General features: G+C 44.8%; 1 protein-coding gene across 2 annotated transcripts in view; it reads left to right on the plus strand.

Annotated features, from left to right (window-relative positions):
• Positions 1-20,524, plus strand: part of LOC120019040 (tyrosine-protein phosphatase non-receptor type 14-like) — a 99,690-nt gene that overhangs the window by 59,504 nt on the left and 19,662 nt on the right. For both annotated transcript variants that reach the window (XM_038962260.1, XM_038962261.1), the window contains 3 exons: positions 16,163-16,260; positions 18,441-18,508; positions 19,838-19,908. In XM_038962260.1, the coding sequence (XP_038818188.1) occupies positions 16,163-16,260; positions 18,441-18,508; positions 19,838-19,908 (237 nt within the window). The remainder of the gene's footprint in view (positions 1-16,162; positions 16,261-18,440; positions 18,509-19,837; positions 19,909-20,524) is intronic.

The raw sequence follows: 20,524 nt of genomic DNA on the forward strand, positions 1-20,524 counted from the left end.
TTTATACCCCCTGCTATATTGTGGATTGAGAGTTACCTGTTTAACAGAACACAGAGGGTGTTCGTTAATGGTAGCCTCTCCAACATAATCCAGGTAGAATCAGGCATTCCCCAGGGCAGCCCCTTACTTTTCTCAATGTTTACTAATGACATCCCACTGGCTCTGAGTAAAGCCAGTGTGTCTGTACACGTCAGCTACTACAGCGAGTGAAATCACTGCAACACTTAACAAAGAGCTGCAGTCCAGGGTTACTCCAAGCAGTTTAGTCACCTCGACTTTCTCAATTTCCACATTATTCATTACAATATTTAGTTGAGGTTTAGGGTTTAGTAAATTATTTGTCCCAAATACAATGCTTTTTAGTTTTTTAGTTTTGTTATTTCTTGCCACCTATTCTGAAACTGACTACAGCTCTTTGTTATGTGTTGCAGTGATCTCACTCGCTGTAGCAGCTGACATAGTGCTGAGACCACTGTTATGGTCAAAACATATTGATGCAACAGTAGCTAAACTGGGGACAGGTCTGTCTATAATAAAGCGCAGCTCTGCTTTCTTAACATCAATATGAACAAGGCAGGTCCTGCAGGCCCTAGTTTTGTCGCACCTAGACTACTGCACAGTCATGTGGTCAGGTGCCACAAAGAGGGACAGGGCAGCATGGCTGGCCCTTAAATGTACATGTAGAGCTAACATTAATAACATGCATGTCACTCTCTCATGGTTCAAAGTATAGGAGAGAAGTGTTGACATGCTGAATGCACTGAGCTGTCTGTTTAAACTATTAGCACACAGCTCGGACCACTATGCATACCCCACAAGACATGTCCCCAAGTCCAGAACAGACTATGAGAGGCACACAGTACTACATAGAGCCATCGCTACATGGAACTATATTAGATGTCGACCGATTATGATTTTTAAACTCCGATACCGATTATTGGAGGACCAAAAAAAGCCGGTTGTAGTTTATTATAGAAATTATGACACGTTGACTATTTCTCTCTATACCATTTGTATTTCTGTCACACCCTGACCATAGAGAGCTTTTTATTCTCTATGTTGGTTAGGTCGGGGTGTGACTAGGGTGGCACATCTAGGTGATTTATATTTCTATGTTGGCCTGGTATGGTTCCCAATCAGAGGCAGCTGTTTATCGTTGTCTCTGATTGGGGATCATATTTAGGCAGCCATTTCCCATTTGTGCTTTGTGGGATCTTGACTATGGATAGTTGCCTGTTAGCACTATTATTATCTTCACGTTTCGTTTGAGATTTATTTTTTTGTTTTGCTGTGTGTTGTGTATTGATATTCTAGTTTTGTCCCTTTAGGGCACCTGTAACCCCCCCTTGCTTACCTATGTTGAAATGCTTGGAATGTTCTTCCTGTGAAACGCATTAAACAATGCCCACGTTCATTTCTACTCCCATCTCATGTCCTGTCCTTATATTAGTTGTATAAGTAATACAGTGTGCTATACAACAAAATTGGCGACGAGGAAGAAACGTTCTCACGTTTGTGCTCATCATCTTTGGCAGAAAGTCTGAGTTAAAGCTGTAATTTTTTTTTTTGCCGTAGAAAGATGCAAACAAAACGTGGAGCTAGCCAGTCGAGTGATGCTGGCTAGCTTTTGATGTCACGGCAACGAGAGCTTTGAGGGATAGGAAGAGTTTTGCTGCGGGAGAAAGTGAAGTCAGCGTGAGTTAAAAGAAAGAAAGAAAAGGGTCTGGGAGTAAGGGACCGTCTGAAAAGTGTGAGAAAGAAATAAACCGAAAATGTCTGCATTGATTGGAAATATAGGAACATTTGATGAATCTGTGGAACAATTGAGTTCTTACATAGAACGTTTTGAGTACTTTGTGTTGGCAAATGGAATTAAAGCAGAAGTCGTTGTGCCAACATTTTTGACTGTTATGGGAGGAAAAACATTCAATCTACTGCGCAGCCTAGTAACGCCTGAAAAACCAGGTGATAAATCATATGATGAAATTGTAGCTACCTTAAAAGGACATTATTCTCCCAAACCACTGATAATCGCAGAGAGATTCCGGTTTCATAAGAGAAATCAAGATGAGGGGGAATCAATCTCACAGTTTGTGGCTGTATTGAAACAGTTATCTGAACACTGTGAATTTGGGAGATCAATGAGTGACACTATACGTGATAGGTTAGTGTGTGGCATGCGCAGCGAGGCATTTCAGAAACGCCTTTTGACTGAGAGTAACTTAACATTGCAGAGAGCAATAGAAGTGAGTACGTCAATGGAAATGGCAAACAAAGACGCACAACAGCTAAGTGCATTGACCAAAGTGCATAAGGTGTCTACGTGGTTAAAAAACAAGGCAGGAGGTGGCAAGCCATGCTATCGCTTTGGGAAACCAGGTCTCCAAGCAGAGGAGTGTTGGTGCAAAGACTTAAACTGCAGAAGTTGTGGAAAAAAGGGTCACATCGAACGTGCATTTAAAAACAAAAAGACACAATCAAACAAAAGTACCAAACAAAGGAAAAGCGACTTCAGGAAGTACAAAAAGAAAGTGCATAAAATGGAGCACACAGAGGATGAACAAAGTGATACCCTGTCTGAAGGGGAAGAATCTTTGCATGTTTTGTCCATTTCAGACAATGGATACGGCTACGGGGTGACACCGCTACTGGATGGAAACGCAGTATGGATGCAAGTGGACACTGGAGCAGCCATATCTTTGCTGTCTGAGGCTGTATACAAGGAGAAACTACATCACCTCATACTACAGCCCACAAAGATGACGCTGAAAACATACACCGGTGAGTTTGTTCCAGTGAGAGGAAGCGGGATTGTTACGTTGGAGCTCAACAAACAGAAGGTAAAGCTACCACTCTACATGCCCTAAGGAGCGTGTAGAGTGGGTACTTCGCCCCGCACCGGAGCCGCCCCCGACAGTAGATGCCCACCCGGACCCTCCCCTATTGAGTCAGGTTTTGCGGTCGGAGTCCGCACCTTTGGAGGGGGGGTACTGTCACGCCCAGACCATTTTTATTCTCTATGTTGGTTAGGTCGGGGTGTGACTAGGGTGGGTCATCTAGGTGATTTATATTTCTATGTTGGCCAGGTATGGTTCCCAATCAGAGGCAGCTGTTTATCGTTGTCTCTGATTGGGGATCATATTTAGGCAGCCATTTCCCCTTTGTGCTTTGTGGGATCTTGACTATGGATAGTTGCCTGTTAGCACTATTATTAGCTTCACGTTTCGTTTGAGACTTATTGTTTTGTTTTGCTGTGAGTTTCACTTTGTAATAAAAAGATGTGGAACCCAGATCACGCTGCGCTTTGGTCCACTTATTATAACGATCGTGACAATTTCATATACCTTTGACTATTGGATGTTCTAATAGGCACTTTAGTATTGCCAGCCTAATCTCAGGAGTTGATTGGCGTGAAGTCATAAACAGTGCTGTGCATCAAGCATTGCTAAGAGCTGCTGGCAAACGCGGAAAAGTTTGAATGAATGCTTACGAGCCTGCTGCCGCCTACCAACGCTCAGTCAGACTGCTCTATCAAATCGTAGACTTAATTATAATATAATAAATACAGAAATATGAGCCTTGGTCATTAATATGGTCAAATCCGGAAACTAGCATTTAGAAAACAAAACATTTATTCTTTCAGTGAAATACGGAACCGTTCTGTGTTTTATCGAATGGGTGGAACACAAATTCTAAATATTTCTGTTACATTGCACCTTCAATGTTATGTCATAATTATGTAAAATTCTGGCAAATTAGTTTGCAACGAGCCAGGAGGCCCAAACTGTTGCATATACCCTGACTCTGCATGCAATGAACGCAAGAGAAGTGACACAGTTTCCCTAGTTAATATTGCCTGCTAACATGAATTTCTTTTAAATAAATATGCAGGTTTAAAAATATATACTTCTGTGTATTGATTTTAATAAAGGCATTGATGTTTATGTGTCAGCGTTAGTGGTCTATAGGTGAGGACGGAGTCAAGCGCAGGAAACAGAACTGAGTAAAAATAACGTACTTTACTCGGGGGGAAAAATATACAGAACAAATAAATCCACGTAGGGAATAACAAACCTTAACACGGAAGACTAACACATAACAGGAACAATCACGCACAACACAACACAACACACTGGGAACCAGAGGGTTAAATAGGGAAATATTACTAACTAAATGGGAACCAGGTGTGTACACTCAAGACATAACAAATGGAAAACAGAAACATGGATCGGTGGCAGCTAGAAAGCCGGTGACGACGAGCACCGAACGCCGCCCGAACAAGGAGAGGCACCAACTTCGGCGGAAGTCGTGACAGTACCCCCCAGTATGTCCTCCACCGGCACCCAGCATCTCTCCTCCGGACCGTACCCCTCCCACTCCACGACGTACTGAAGGCCCCTCGCCCGACACCTAGAGTCCATGATGGCCCGTACCGTAACGCCGGGACCCCCTCGATGTCCAAAGGGGGCGGAGGAACCTCCCGCACCTCAGACTGCTGGAGCGGACCAGCCACCACCGGCCTGAGGAGAGACACATGGAACGAGGGGTTAATACGATAATCAGGGGGAAGTTTTAACCTATAACATACCTCGTTCAGTCTCCTTAGGACTTTAAATGGCCCCACAAACCGCGGACCCAGCTTCCGGCAGGGCAGGCGAAGGGGCAGGTTTCGGGTCGAGAGCCAGACCCGGTCTCCTGGGGCCTTACTGCGGTGGCGATCGGCGCTCGCCTTCTGTCGCCTGATGGGCCGTTGCAGGCGTCTGAGCTGCGTCCCAGGTTTCCTCCGAGCACCGAAACCAATCATCCACCGCAGGTGCCTCGATCTGGCTCTGATGCCATGGTGCCAGAACCGGCTGATAACCTAGTACACACTGAAATGGAGTCAGGTTAGTGGAGGAGTGGCGGAGAGAGTTTTGGGCCATCTCTGCCCAGGGGATGAAAACCGACCACTCCCCCGGCCGGTCCTGGCAATAAGATCGCAGAAACCTACCCACATCCTGGTTAACTCTCTCCACCTTCCCATTACTTTCGGGGTGAAACCCTGAGGTAAGACTGACTGAGACCCCCAGGCGTTCCATGAACGCCCTCCAGACCCTTGATGTGAACTGGGAACCCCGATCAGACACTATATCCTCAGGCACCCCGTAGTGCCGGAAGACGTGTGTAAACAGGGCCTCCGCAGTCTGTAGGGCCGTAGGGAGACTGGGCAAAGGAATGAGACGGCAGGACTTAGAAAACCGATCCACAACAACCAGAATTGTGGTGTTCCCGTGTGACGGAGGAAGATCTGTCACGAAATCCACCGCCAGGTGGGACAATGGTGGGACAATTTCCCTCGGGGTAGGTGTCTAGGTGCCTTGCACTGAGCGCACACCGAGCAGGAGGAGACATACACCCTCACGTCCTTAGCTAAAGTAGGCCACCAGTACTTCCCACTAAGACAGCGCAGTGTCCAACCGATGCCAGGATGACCAGAGGAAGGTGAAGTATGAGCCCAACAAATCAATCGATCACGAGCATCAGACGGAACGTACTTACGTCCAACTGGACACTGGGCGGGAGTGGGCTCCGCACGTAACGCCCGTTCGATGTCCGCGTCAACCTCCCATACCACCGGTGCCACTAGGCAAGAAGCCGGAAGTATGGGAGTAGGATCCGTGGACCGCTCCTCTGTGTCATACAGCCGAGACAGTGCGTCTGCCTTAGTGTTCTGGGAACCTGCGGTGTGGGTTGTGGTGTTGGTTGGAGAGAAGTTGATGATGTTATAGGAAAATCCCCTCTTTCCCATCGCTCCATGTTGAGCAGCACGCGATCCATGACTGTGCCAAGATGTTGAAACATCGTCGCATGCTGCTGGACTTGTTCCTCCACTGGTACTGGAGGAATGGGTGTACCTGCTGACTCCATAATATGGTGCGTGATTCTGTCAGCGTTAGTGGTGTATTGGTGAGTACGGAGTTAAGCGCAGGAAACAGAACTGAGTAAAAAATAATGTACTTTACTCTGGGGAAAAAATATACAGATCAAATAAATCCACGTAGGGAATAACAAACCCTAACACGCAAGACTAACACATAACAGGAACAATCACGCACAACACATACTGGGAACCAGAGGGTTAAATAGGGAAATATTAATAACTAAATGGGAACCAGGTGTGTACACTCAAGACATAACAAATGGAAAACAGAAACATGGATCGGTGGCAGCTAGAAAGCCGGTGACGACGAGCGCCGAACGCCGCCCGAACAAGGAGAGGCACCAACTTCGGCGGAAGTCGTGACATTATGGTTAGGTACATTCGTGCAACGATTGTGCTTTTTTCGCGAATCGGCCATGCCAATTAATCGGTCGCCCTCTAAACTCTATTCCACATCAAGTAACTCACGCAAGCAGTAAAATCTGATTTTAAAAAACGGATAAAAATACACTTTATGGAACAGCGAGGACTGTGAAGAGACACACACATAGGTACAAACACACATACAGTATAACATACACACTATACACACATGTACACCCGGATTGTGTGTTGTAGTGGCCTGAGGGCACACACTTAATGTCTTGTGAAATATTTTGTAAAATGTATTTTAATGTTAACGTTTTTTATTGTAATGTATTATACTGCCTTAATTTTTGCTGGACCCCAGGAAGAGTAGCTGCTGCCTTGGCAAGCATGGTGATGGCTGTATCATGTTATGGGTATACTTGTCATCAGCAAGGACTAGGGGATATAAATATACGAAATACAGCTATAAGCACAGGCAAAATCCTAGATGAAAACTTGGTTCAGTCTGCTTTCCAACAGACACTGGGCGACAAATTCACCTTTCAGTAGGACAATAACATAAAACACTAGCTGAAGTCTACACTGGAGTTTCTTACTGCGATGATTGAATGTTCCTGAGTGGCCTAGTTACAGTTTAGACTTAAATCGGCTTGAAAATCATCTATGGCTTGACTTGAAAATGGCTGTATGGCAATGATCAACAATCAACTTGACAGAGCTTGAAGAATCTTTTAAAGAATAATGGCCAAATGTTGTACAATCCAAGTGTGCAAAGCTGTTAGAGACTTACCCAGAAAGGCTCACTGCTGTAATTGCTGCCAAAGGTGATTCTAACATGTATTGACTCGGGGGTGTGAGTACTTGTAAATTAGAAATGTATTTAATTTCCAAAACATTTGCAAAAACTTCTAAAAACACGTTTTCACTTTGTCATTATGGGGTATTGTGTGCAGATGGGTGAGAGAAAAAAAATATTTAATCCATTTTAAATTCAGGCTGTAACACATCAAAATGAGGAATAAGTCAAGGTGTGTGAATACTTTCTGAAGGTGCTGTATATGTCTATTTATTTTCTCTTTCATGTTTCACATGTTTGCATATTGTTAAAACACTGCATATAGCCAGTAATATTTTGTGAGTGTAATGTTTAATGTTCATTACTGATTGTTGATTTCACTTTTGTTTATTAGCTATTCCACTTGCTTTGGCAATGTAAACATGTTTCCCATGCCAATAAAGCTCTTTGAATTGAGAGAGGGAGAGAGAGAGCGAGGTAGAGAGAGTGGGAGAAAGAGAGAGGGAGTGTGAGCTAGCTGTGAAAAGGGCATGCAGGGGTCAGTGTGTAGACAGGGCAGCAGTGTCTGCCATCTGAGATTCACACACACACACACACCCTAGGTTCCCACCGTGAGTCTGATAGCACTGAGCTGCTGAATTTGCGGCTGCTGCTTGACTGGATGTGGGAAAGGTTGTTCATAAGTCAGAGTGTGCTGTTTGACATGGGAGTCAGGCGTATATACAGTTGAAGTCGGAAGTTTACATACACCTTAGGTAAATACATTTAAACTCAGTTCTTCACAATTCCTGACATTTAATCATTGTCAAAATTCCCTGTTTTAGGTCAGTTAGGATCACCACTTTATTTTAAGAATGTGAAATGTCAGAATAATAGTAGCGAGAATGATTTCTTTCATCTTTTATTTCTTTCATCACATTCCCAGTGGGTCAGAAGTTTACATACACTAAATTAGTATTTGATTGGCCTTGCCTGTAAATTGTTTAACTTGGGTCAAACGTTTCGGGTAGCCGTCCACAAGCTTCCCACAAGAAGTTGGGTAAATTTTGGCCCATTCCTCCTGACAGAGCTGGTGTAACTGAGTCAGGTTTGTAGGCCTCCTTGCTCGCACACACTTTTTAATATCTGCCCACAAATTTTCTATGGGATTGAGGTCAGGGCTTTGTGATGGCCACTCCAATACCTTGACTTTGTTGTCCTTAAGCCATTTTGCCACAACTTTGGAAGTATGCTTGGGGTCATTGTCCATTTGGAAGACCCATTTGCGACCAAGCTTTAACTTCCTGACTGATGTCTTGAGATGTTGCTTCAATATATCCACATCATTTTCCTCCCTAATGATGCCATCTATTTTGGGAAGTGCACCAGTCCCTCCTGCAGCAAAGCACCCCCACAACATGATGCTGCCACCCCCGTGCTTCACGGTTGTGCTTCAAAGCCTCCCCCTTTTTCTTTCAAACATAACGATGGTCATTATGGCCAAACAGTTCTATTTTTGTTTTATCAGACCAGAGGACATTTCTCCAAAAAGTACGATCTTTGTCCCCATGTGCAGTTACAAACCGTAGTCTGGCTTTTTTATTGCGGTTTTGGAGCAATGGCTTCTTCCTTTCTGAGCGCCCTTAAAAGGTTATGTCGATATGGGACTCGTTTTACTGTGGATATAGATACTTTTGTACCTGTTTCCTCCAGCATCTTCACAAGGTCCTTTGCTGTTGTTCTGGGATTGATTGGCACTTTTCGCACCAAAGTACATTCATCTCTAGGAGACAGAAGGCGTCTCCTTCCTGAGCGGTATGACGGCTGCGTGGTCCCATGGTGTTTATACTTGCTTACTATTATTTGTACAGATGAACGTGGTACCTTCAGGCATTTGGAAATTGCTCCCAAGGATGAACCAGACTTGTGGAGGTCCACATTTTTTTTTCTGAGGTCTTGTTTGGTTTCTTTTGATTTTCCCATGATGTCAAGCAAAGAGGCACTCAAGGTAGGCCTTGAAATACATCCACAGGTACACCTCCAATTGACTCAAATTATGTCAATTAGCCTATCAGAAGCTTCTAAAGCCTTGACATCATTTTCTGGAATTTTACAAGCTGTTTAAAGGCACAGTCAACTTAGTGTAAACTTCTGACTTCAACTGTGTGTGTGTGTGTGTGTGTGTGTGTGTTCACAGCAATCATTCTATGAAATCACTTCAGTGTATTTACATGTAGTTAGGGGTTGGGCAGTGGACAGGACTGAACATGCTACACATACTCTAGTATTATAGTATGAAATACCTCGTCAACAATTCAATTCAATTTAAAGGGCTTTATTGGCATGGGAATCAAGTGAAATAGATAATAAACTAAAGTGAAATAAATAATAAAAAATGAACCGTAAACATTACACTCACAGAAGTTTCAAAGGAATAGACATAATATAATATTAGGGATATGTACAGTGTTATAATGGGGTGCAAATAGTTAAAGTTCTCTCTCTCTGGTGTGTGGTTAGGAGTCCGTGTGGAATGTTGGCACAGCCGTAGGAGGATAGGAGGGAGTGGAGGAGGAGGAGGGAGGAGGACCACACATTCCTCCCAGCAGAAGTGCTAGGCAGGGGTTTGGGAGTCGGGTTGAGGTGGGGGGGCCGCGGTAAATGTCTCCCTGACACACACACACACCCTCCCTGACACACACACACCCTCCCGCTCGTCTCCAAGAATCTGTTCAGTAAAGCCCGACGATCAATCCACTTTCTTTAACAGCCTTCAGCAGCATCATTTGTAACTCCTCACCACTTCATTCTACAGTCATTATAATGCATAGAACAGGTATGAGTGCCTTAGCAGCCAGCTGGGTCCTCCTGGCAGCAGTCTGCTGCTCCAGGTACAAGTTGCTCTAGGCACAGATCTAAGATCAGTTTACCTTAGCCCAATCCTAACATTAATCCTTAGGGAGGGGGTACACAAACTAACCTTAGATCAGTGCCCTGGGGCAACTTTATACAACTTTTAATCTGTTAGAAAGGCTTACAGATTCATTCACAGGATGAGAGTAAAACCAGTGACCCATGTCTTTGGTGTCGTGGCGTCTCCCATAGCAACGAGCTGGGCGGTCATTCTATTGCTTACACACCTGGCCTGGGGGGGGGGGGGGGGGGGGGGGGGGGGCAATAGAGGGTGAGGGGGGAGAGGAGTATTGAGGGAATGAGAAAGAGATGGAAAGAGGGAGAGGAGGAAGGGAAAAGGGAACTAAGGTTGTAACACACAGATAAGATTGGTTGGCTTCAGTTCCGGCAATGGTTTCAGTTGTGAATAGTATCTTTGAAGTGAAGCAGGGTGCTTTTGATGTGAAACCTGATACTAGATCCCTCCCTCCTTCATTCCATCTCTCTCTGCAGCTGTGAAAATCACAGAGGTAGGGTTAACTAGGGTTAGGTGGGGATGAGGTGTTGGGGCATTGGCTAATGTGAGAGTTCCTCTCATAAACCATGTTATGTGTAAACTCAGTCATCTCAGAGGAAAAGGGAGAAGTGTTCAACAGCATGGATTGTGTCTGTTTGTCTTTTTCTCTCTATCTGTCTCCCTCTGCCTGAAGGAACCAAACTCACGATACACCAAATCACATTAGCGTCTAACTCTGCTAATGTTAGCCGCTGTGTGTTGTCCAAACCCTATACACCATGCTGGAAATGTCCAACCCCTTAATCCAGACCAGACCTCATCACCTGGCCACAGTGAGCCATGGGGGCAGCAGCATATACAGCCTTGAAATCCCATCTTTGTTCAGCTTGTTATCAGAGCTGTTCCCCCACAGACACACATTTTACCCTCTGTCGGTTCAATGATAATACCATGTAAAAGCACAGAATCCCCCCACCTCCCACATACACCGGCTGGCCCCATCTGGGGGTGCGGTGGTGGATGCGGCCTATCTGTATGAGGAGGTTGTCTGGATGTTTTTTTTGTGTCGGGGGGGAGTAGGCATCTTGAGTTGAGGATACACTAGAGCAAACTGTGAGCTGAAGACAACAAACCTGTCTTTGCTGAAGGAGTGTGGTGAGGTGAAACACACACATCTGATATTTGGGGGGCTGAGAAAGTGTGGGAATATAAGTATGGGAAAATAAGATAACCATAAAGCTCTGAACACTGAATGTCCAAACGGCCAAAATGAGCAATCGGGGGAGAAGGGCCTTGATCAGGGAGGTGACCAAGAACCAGATGGTCACTCTGACAGAGCTCCAGAGTTCCTTTGTGGAGATGGGAGAACCTTCCAGAAGGACAACCATCTCTTCAGCACTCTACCAATCAAGCATTTACTGTAGAGTGGCCAGATGGAAGCCACTCCTCAGTAAAAGGCACATGACAGCCCGCTTGGAGATGCCAAAAGGCACCTAAAGACTCTCAGACCATGAGAAACTCAATTCACTGGTCTTATGAAACCAAGATTGAACTCTTTGGCCTGAATGCCAAGCGTCACATCTGGAGGAAACTGTGGGGATGTTTTTCAGCAGCAGGGACTGTGAGACTAGTCAGGATCGAGGCAAAGATGAACGGAGTGAAGTACAGAGAGCTCCTTGATGAACGCTTAGGACCTCAAACTGTGGGACCTTACATAGACAGGTGTGTGCCTTTCCAAATTATGTCTAATCAATTGAATTGACCACAGTTGGACACCAATCAAGTGGTAGAAACATCTCAAGGATGATCAATAGAAACAGGATGCACCTGAGCTCAATTATGATGTCATAGTGGTGTAATAATACTTGAACATACACTGGGATGGCATTCCCTGACACTATTATAAGAGTTACAAATGACTTGTACCATGATCACTTTCTAACAAGACAACGACCCTAAGCACACAGACAAGACAACGCAGGAGTAGCTTTGGGACAAGTCTCTGAATGCCCTTGAGTGGCCCAGCCAGAGCCCGGACCTGAACCCAATCAAACATCTCTGGAGAGACTTGAAAATAGCTGTGCAGCGACGCTCCCCATCCAACCTGACAGAGCTTGAGAGGATCTGCAGAGAAGAATGGGAGAAACTCCCCAAATACAGGTGTGCCAAGCTTGTAACATCATACCCAAGAAGGCTTGAGGCTGTAATCACCACATCAATAATATGGCTTGAGATCTTCAGATAAGGCCATCATTTTTGGAATAAAGAAGTGTACCAATGCATCATCAGGGTTTCAAATGTGGGGCAAGACACATCACATGGGAGTTGACCACTGGTCTGAAAACCAAACATCAAAAGTGAGAAAATAACTATTGTTTAACTGTGCAACCATTGAAAATAAGGTTGAATGAAGATACATAAGGGTTCAATATTATGCACATTTGTAAGTGCATTTATAAATGGTTAATAGCTGGAGGTAAATAGTGGCTCACTATTTAGCAAGCACTGACTAGCAATCACACTATTTTGACCAATTTGTTATAATGCATTTACAAATGATTAATTAACCGTTAATAATGTAATTACAAACCCTTTATAATGGAACCATATTGTAAAGTGTTACCAATTTTGGTACATGTTTTTTAATAAGAATAAAAAATAATTTTGTTATCAAAAATATTATTTTATGTGGTGGTTATCATCCTACTGTTAGATAAAACCCTAATTAGAAGTTAATGGGAATCTTAGCTGGGAATGTTCCCGGTTTGCTGGGTAATAATTATTCTTATAAAGGTTAAGTTACTTTTTCACAAAATAGAGGCATACAAAGACAAAACAAATGTGGTACCGTGGGGAAATGATAACACCTGGGTGAAGAAAATGCAGAAATAATTTTGGGTTGATGTTTGATGAACAGTATAAAACAGATCAGAAGAGAGAAAGACCCATTAAAACGACTTAACATATATGTGTTGCCACCTCAGTGACATGCACTACTCATTAAGTATATTTAGAACTTTATTATTAAAAAACATAAAATACCGTCATGCCGTTAAAAATGAGAAAAATATTGTGATAGGATATTTTGGCCGTATTGCCCTAATACCAGGTGTGTCCTAAACACCTGGTTTTCTAAGCATGAGTAACCAACCAGGTGAGATAAAAATCAACCAGCAGACACGGTTGACTCTAAGGACTGTACAGGACCATTTCATGCTCTCTTTCAGTCTGATTCAATTCAAATCTATAAAACTTCATTTATCCTTGAAGAGATGTAATTGTGCTGAAGACGGTTTACTTTAAGAGGCCTGGCTTGCTTCTCAATCATCATGTCTACAGTTTACAGTCTGCCACTCTACCATGGCTGCTCACATATATAAATATAAACATCATAATGTTGTTATCCTTCTTCCTAAGAGAAAGAGACAACCGCACCGAGACACCATTTCCCCTCTGACCCAAGAGGGTGTTAAGCATTGAGGGAACATTCACGCAACATAACTAGAACCCATTCCAGAACCTCTGCAGTGTTTTCCTGCTGAAGCACCGCCCACTTGACCACTGTGGGCTCCTCCCCATCCAGGGGTTAGCTAATTAGAGGGTTGCCAGGGGAACAGAATGGCAGCTCAGCCAGCCGGTGTAATGACAGGGTGAGGGAGAAGGGCGCGGTCAGATTATAGACCCCGAGTACACACAGTGGAGCTAAAAAAAGAACCTGAGAGACGAGAGGAAGAGTGCGAGGAGAGAGAGGGGGGAGGAGGGAGAGATAGGTGAGAAAAGAAAGAGAGAAGGGGAGACAAGGCAGGGAGAGAGAGAGAGGAATAGAGAAGAGTTTGAGAATTATTAAGTAAGGTAGAGAGACAAAGAAGGTTAAGAACACAGTAAGACCGTGGCATATTATAGTGGTTTCTAGTTTACAGGTGACTTTAACAAGTCTTGCTCATGACATTCTCTCTCTATGGGTTATCCCTGGACTTCCCCTGTGTGGCTAACTTCAACAGAACTGCACTTGTCTATAGCAGGCTGGAGTGACTAAGCATGCAGGGATGGCTTGGTGATTTCCAGACCACAGTTTGTAGACTCTGGCATGTACAGCCTGATGCATGTTCCCCTATGAACTCCCCACTGCCCTGTGTGTGTGTGTGTGTGTGTGTGTGTGTGTGTGTGTGTGTGTGTGTGTGTGTGTGTGTGTGTGTGTGTGTGTGTGTGTGTGTGTGTGTGTTTGTAAAGGTGTCTCACAGCCTCCAGTGGAAACACTCACTGTGGTAGCCATGGCAACAAACAGGAAACCAGCAAGTTCTTTGCAGCTGAAACTGGTCAGCTGGACTCACCCCTGACACTGCTGTGTTTTGATAATGGACCGTTTTGACTTTCTCTCACACTTTCCTTCTCTCCCCCTCCCTCTCATTAACTACCCTCTCTCTTTGCCTCATTCTCTCACTCTCCCCCTCTCTTCTCTCTCTTCTCTAATGTGTGGCCTTGTGTGACTACTTCACCCTGCCCAAAAGTCAAACACAAAATTGAATCAAGGCCTAAAATGGGGGGGAAATGATTTAGAATCCCTGAAAAGCTGGACGTTTCGTCCTGTTCTTTCACTTTATTTTGGCACTCTAACCACACTCTGTGAAGGTCGCTCTGGGCCAAGTCTGAAAAGTATCATATCAACTTACCTCTGGCAAACCAGTGGCCGAGCCACCCACAGTAATAACACTAGCCCAGCCCCACCGAGCCCTAGCTAGTAGTCTTTTTAGACCAGTGTTATTCAAACTTGTTCAGGGGGGACCCCATTTTTTCACAAAAGATTCTCACAACCCCACCCCAAATCTAATGAAACAACCTTAAAATCGGTACATTTCAATTTTTACACAAAAAAAACCTTCAATGCATTACATTTTCATCATTATCAAAATGCAAAGGAACCAATAAATAAATGTATTCAATATAAGTGATCTTTCACAAAAACGTTGTATATTGTCCCGTACATGAATCTGTACTTTTAATTTTGTTTTGTTTTGTGACCCCACTGCAGTTCCCCCGCGATCCCAACTTTGAATACCAGTGCTCTAGACAAATGTCTTGTCTCCAATGTACCAATGTTCCAGCTTTGCTGCCCTAGGTTTGGGATTTCAGAGACTACCTAGCAAGCACTCTACTCCAACACCCAGTCATAACTCTAGCCCAGCCACAGCTAGACATAGCTGGTTCACTACTCCAACACCCAGTCATAACTCTAGTCCAGCCACAGCTAGACATAGCTGGTTCACTACTCCAACCCCCAGTCATAACTCTAGTCCAGCCACAGCTAGACATAGCTGGTTCACTACTCCAACACCCAGTCATAACTCTAGTCCAGCCACAGCTAGACATAGCTGGTTCACTACTCCACCCCCAGTCATAACTCTAGTCCAGCCACAGCTAGACATAGCTGGTTCACTACTCCAACACACAGTCATAACTCTAGCCCAGCCACAGCTAGACATAGCTGGTTCACTACTCCAACACACAGTCATAACTCTAGTCCAGCCACAGATAGACATAGCTGGTTCACTACTCCAACACCCAGTCATAACTCTAGCCCAGCCACAGCTAGACATAGCTGGTTCACTACTCCAACACCCAGTCATAACTCTAGTCCAGCCACAGCTAGACATAGCTGGTTCACTACTCCAACACCCAGTCATAACTCTAGCCCAGCCACAGCTAGACATAGCTGGTTCACTATTCCAACCAAGAACATGAGTCAGTGTTGCACAAGCTGGTGGCTACAACCCTCCATAGTAGTGATTCACTTATTCCTAGTAACAGTGTGGTAATATTTCCATTGCTAGTACTACCGGAGTTTACAGGTAACATTTCTACAGGATCTTCATTTGATCACCCTGTTGCAGGAGAACGTTCCTGCAATGCAGGAAATGTAAAACATGTAGTGTGTTTGAGGTTTCAAATGGCTTCTGACGTTTGTAATTTCCACGTAGAAATGTCCAACTTGATGAAGACCTACAATAAATGTTCATGAATTATAATCCACATAATAATTCACGTTTCCTGTTGCTGCAGGATTATTTTCCTTCTGTAGCAAACTGGCTCAAATTAAGATCCTACATCTGTATGTTGCTTTCTTCTTGTGTTTAGTAAGTCCCTTACTGTGTGTTTTTATGCTCTCAGTATGTGACACTTCTCTTCTCGCTAGGTATCAGTACTACCTGCAGGTGAAGAAGGAGGTGCTGGATGGACGTCTCCACTGTACCGTAGAGCAGGGCATCAGACTAGCAGGCCTAGCAGTGCAAGGTAAGACAGAGTACACACAGGAGTATACCCCATAGCTTTACCACTAACCTCGTTTTATGTCTTAAACCCTAAGTCCAGAGGGAGATAGAGAGAGAGAGAGAGACTCACACTTTCTTAGCTCATCCTGGGTTCACTACCTAATATGGCTGCATACCGCCAGAAGAGCTGAGTCCACTTGAGTTCCTATCAGGATTCCTTTCCACAACACACACACACACAAACGCACGCACGCACATGCATGCACATGCGTGCATTTGCAAACACACACATCCACGTATTCACACACACAGACACGCGCACACACTTTCTTGGCCTTGTTGGTGACCCTGTAATCTTCCAACCCCGCAACACAAACACACACACTCTCTCTCTCTCCTGCTGTCCCTGGGCCCTGTGTCTCGGGGGAATGTAAACAGTCGTTAGCTTATCGCTAACACCAAGGTTAGCCATGGCAGGAAGAACCTTATCTGTAGGGAGGATGGATTCTACACTACACCCCTCTATATCAGACATACATTACATTACATTAGAGCAGCCCTAAAGGATGTAGCTACCTCTGTGTATCTGGAGATAGTACTGTACATTGTCCAGAAAGACAGTAGCTGTATGTCATTTCCTTTTATCAATGGAGGGTTGGGTAAGATGAACCAGGATGGACCCAAACCCCAACATGACATCACAGGGCCAGGGATATGTGTGTATGGCTGGGTTGACATGAGCATGCCTGCTACAGATACTGTAGGTGCTATAAGGGTTTCTACTTTCTATGTATCTTTGAGGTCATCCGACCACAGTTCCTGTCCATGCCTATTGAAGGTGTTTCTCCCTTGTGTTATATAGTTCATATATCCTTAAGAGTACACTCTTAGAAAAAAAAGGGCTCCAAAAGGAAAGGGTTCAACATGAAACTCAAAAGGGTTCTACCTGGAACCAAAAGGGTTCTACCTATGGGGACAGCCGAAGAACCCTTTAAGGTTCTAGATAGCACCGTTTTTCTAAAAGCGTATAACATCCTTAGATGATGTATGTGTTCCATGTGTAGGGTAGAAAAATTCCATTAACTTTGCCTGAATTCCCAGGTTTTCCTGAAAACCCAGTTGGAAGATTCACAGAATTAGGAGGGAATAAGCAGGAAATCTGTAATTTTCCAACAAGGATTTCTGCAAACCTGGGAATCTGGTGGAAGTTACTGGAACTCTATCCATGTGTTTCATTTCAATGAGTTGGTGAGTTGAGTGTAGATCTCAGTGTGGGTCTCAGTGTGTGTATAGTTAGGTGTAGATCTCAGTGTGTGTAGAGTTGAGTGTAGATCTCAGTGTGTGTAGAGTTGAGTGTAGATCTCAGTGTGTGTAGAGTTGAGTGTAGATCTCAGTGTGTGTAGAGTTGAGTGTAGATCTCAGTGTGTGTAGAGTTGAGTGTAGATCTCAGTGTGTGTAGAGTTGAGTGTAGATCTCAGTGTGTGTAGAGTTGAGTGTACATCTCAGTGTGTGTAGAGTTGAGTGTAGATCTCAGTGTGGGTCTCAGTGTGTGTATAGTTGAGTGTAGATCTCAGTGTGTGTAGAGTTGAGTGTAGATCTCAGTGTGTGTAGAGTTGAGTGTAGATCTCAGTGTGTGTAGAGTTGAGTGTAGATCTCAGTGTGTGTAGAGTTGAGTGTACATCTCAGTGTGTGTAGAGTTGAGTGTAGATCTCAGTGTGGGTCTCAGTGTGTGTATAGTTGAGTGTAGATCTCAGTGTGTGTAGAGTTGAGTGTAAATCTCAGTGTGTGTAGAGTTGAGTGTAGATCTCAGTGTGGGTCTCAGTGTGTGTATAGTTGAGTGTAGATCTCAGTGTGTGTAGAGTTGAGTGTAAATCTCAGTGTGTGTAGAGTTGAGTGTAGATCTCAGTGTGTGTAGAGTTGAGTGTAAATCTCAGTGTGTGTAGAGTTGAGTGTAGATCTCAGTGTGTGTAGAGTTGAGTGTAGATCTCAGTGTGTGTAGAGTTGAGTGTAGATCTCAGTGTGAGTAGAGTTGAGTGTAGATCTCAGTGTGAGTAGAGTTGAGTGTAGATCTCAGTGTGTGTAGAGTTGAGTGTAGATCTCAGTGTGGGTCTCAGTGTGTATAGTTGAGTGTAGATCTCAGTGTGGGTCTCAGTGTGTGTAGAGTTAAGTGTAGATCTCAGTGTGTTCTCTCCTCTCTTCTAGCTGACTTTGGGGATTTCACACAGTTCCTGTCTCAGGACTTCCTCAGGGAGTACGTGCTCTTCCCAGTGGTGAGTCAACTGTCACATTACACCTCTGTGTGTGTGTGTGTGTGTGTGTGTGTGTGTGTGTGTGTGTGTGTGTGTGTGTGTGTGTGTGTGTGTGTGTGTGTGTGTGTGTGTGTGTGTGTGTGTGTGTGTGTGTGTGTGTGTGTGCGTGCGTGCCTGCCATCTTTTGTGTTTTTCAGTGCTCAAGTGTGTGTGCTCTCATTCGGTATTCTCAGGTGTGTGTTTGATGTTGCCTGTCTCAGATGTTTTTCAAGCTCAGGTGTGAGTGAGTGAGTGAGTGAGTGAGTGAGTGAGTGAGTGAGTGAGTGAGTGAGTGAGTGAGTGAGTGAGTGAGTGAGTGAGTGAGTGAGTGAGTGAGTGAGTGAGTGAGAGTGTGAGAGTGAGAGAGAGTGAGTGAGAGTGAGAGAGAGTGAGTGAGAGTGAGTGAGAGTGAGTGAGAGTGAGAGTGAGAAGACAGACAAGAGGCCCTGCTTAGAGAGGGGGAGGGAGGGAGAGATGAACTGAGAGGTAGGAAGAGAGGGAGAGGTGAGGGAGTGTGTGGGGAGTAAGGAGAGGTAGTAGAGAGAGTGAGGGATAAAGGAAGGAGAAGAATATAGGATAAAGAAGGTGGTTACAGAGACAAACTAATAGGCATAGAGAAACATAGAGGAGGGGGGGCAGAAAGAGAGAGCGAGCGATGACAATGGACGTCTGAGGCCTGCATAGAGTAATTTTTCTCTCCCGCTCTGAAACACACACACACACACACACTCAGTGATGGAGTGCTCTAATGGAGGGGTAGTGAGTGGGTGTTGAAGGGGTGAATATGAAGGCTGTGTGTGTAATCTGATATAGCTCATTCTCTCTGTTCGCTCAAGTCCTGCAGAGATTAATGTCCACTTTCTCTTTCACCCCATCACTTCTTTCCCTGACACCCCCCTTTACCTCCCTGGCTTGCTTTCTCTTTCACTTCCTCTATCGCTATCTCTCCCCCTCTCTCCTTCTCTCCCTCCCTCTCTGTCTCTCACTCACTCACTCTCTCTCTCTCTCCCTCTCTGCCCCCCCCCTCTCTCCCTCTCTGTCTCTGTCTCTCTCCCTCTCTCTCTCCCTCTCTCCCTCTCTCTCTCCCTTCCCGCTCTGTCTCTCTCTCTCTCTCTCTCTCTCTCTCTCTCTCTCTCTCTCTCTCTCTCTCTCTCTCTCTCTCTCTCTCTCTCTCTCTCTCTCTCTCTCTCTCTCTCTCTCTCTCTCTCTCTCTCTCTCTCTCTCTCTCTCTCTCTCTCTCTCTCTCTCTCTCTCTCTCTCTCTCTCTCTCTCTCTCTCTCTCTCTCTCTCTCTCTCTCTCCACCCTCTCAGAACTGGCCTCATGTAGATGAGGTGCTGGAGGAGTGGACTCAGAAGGTGGCAGAGGAACATAAGAGTCACTGGTAGGCTTCCTGTTCATAACTCCATCCTACAGTCTACCAAGCCCTACTATAAACTACACTGCTCCTACAGGCTTCCTGTTCATAACACCACCCTACAGTCTACCAAGTCCTACTATAAACTACACTGCCTCTACTGGCTTCCTGTTCATAACACCACCCTACAGTCTAACAAGCCCTACTATAAACTACACTGCTCCTACAGGCTTCCTGTTCATAACTCCATCCTACAGTCTACCAAGCCCTACTATAAACTACACTGCTCCTACAGGCTTCCTGTTCATAACTCCATCCTACAGTCTAACAAGCCCTACTATAAACTACACTGCTCCTACAGGCTTCCTGTTCATAACTCCATCCTACAGTCTACCAAGCCCTACTATAAACTACACTGCTCCTACAGGCTTCCTGTTCATAACTCCATCCTACAGTCTACCAAGCCCTACTATAAACTACACTGCTCCTACTGGCTTCCTGTTCATAACACCACCCTACAGTCTACCAAGTCCTACTATAAACTACACTGCCTCTACTGGCTTCCTGTTCATAACACCACCCTACAGTCTAACAAGCCCTACTATAAACTACACTGCTCCTACAGGCTTCCTGTTCATAACTC

Source organism: Salvelinus namaycush, chromosome 24, assembly GCF_016432855.1.
Source record: "Salvelinus namaycush isolate Seneca chromosome 24, SaNama_1.0, whole genome shotgun sequence".
Taxonomy (NCBI): domain Eukaryota; kingdom Metazoa; phylum Chordata; class Actinopteri; order Salmoniformes; family Salmonidae; genus Salvelinus; species Salvelinus namaycush.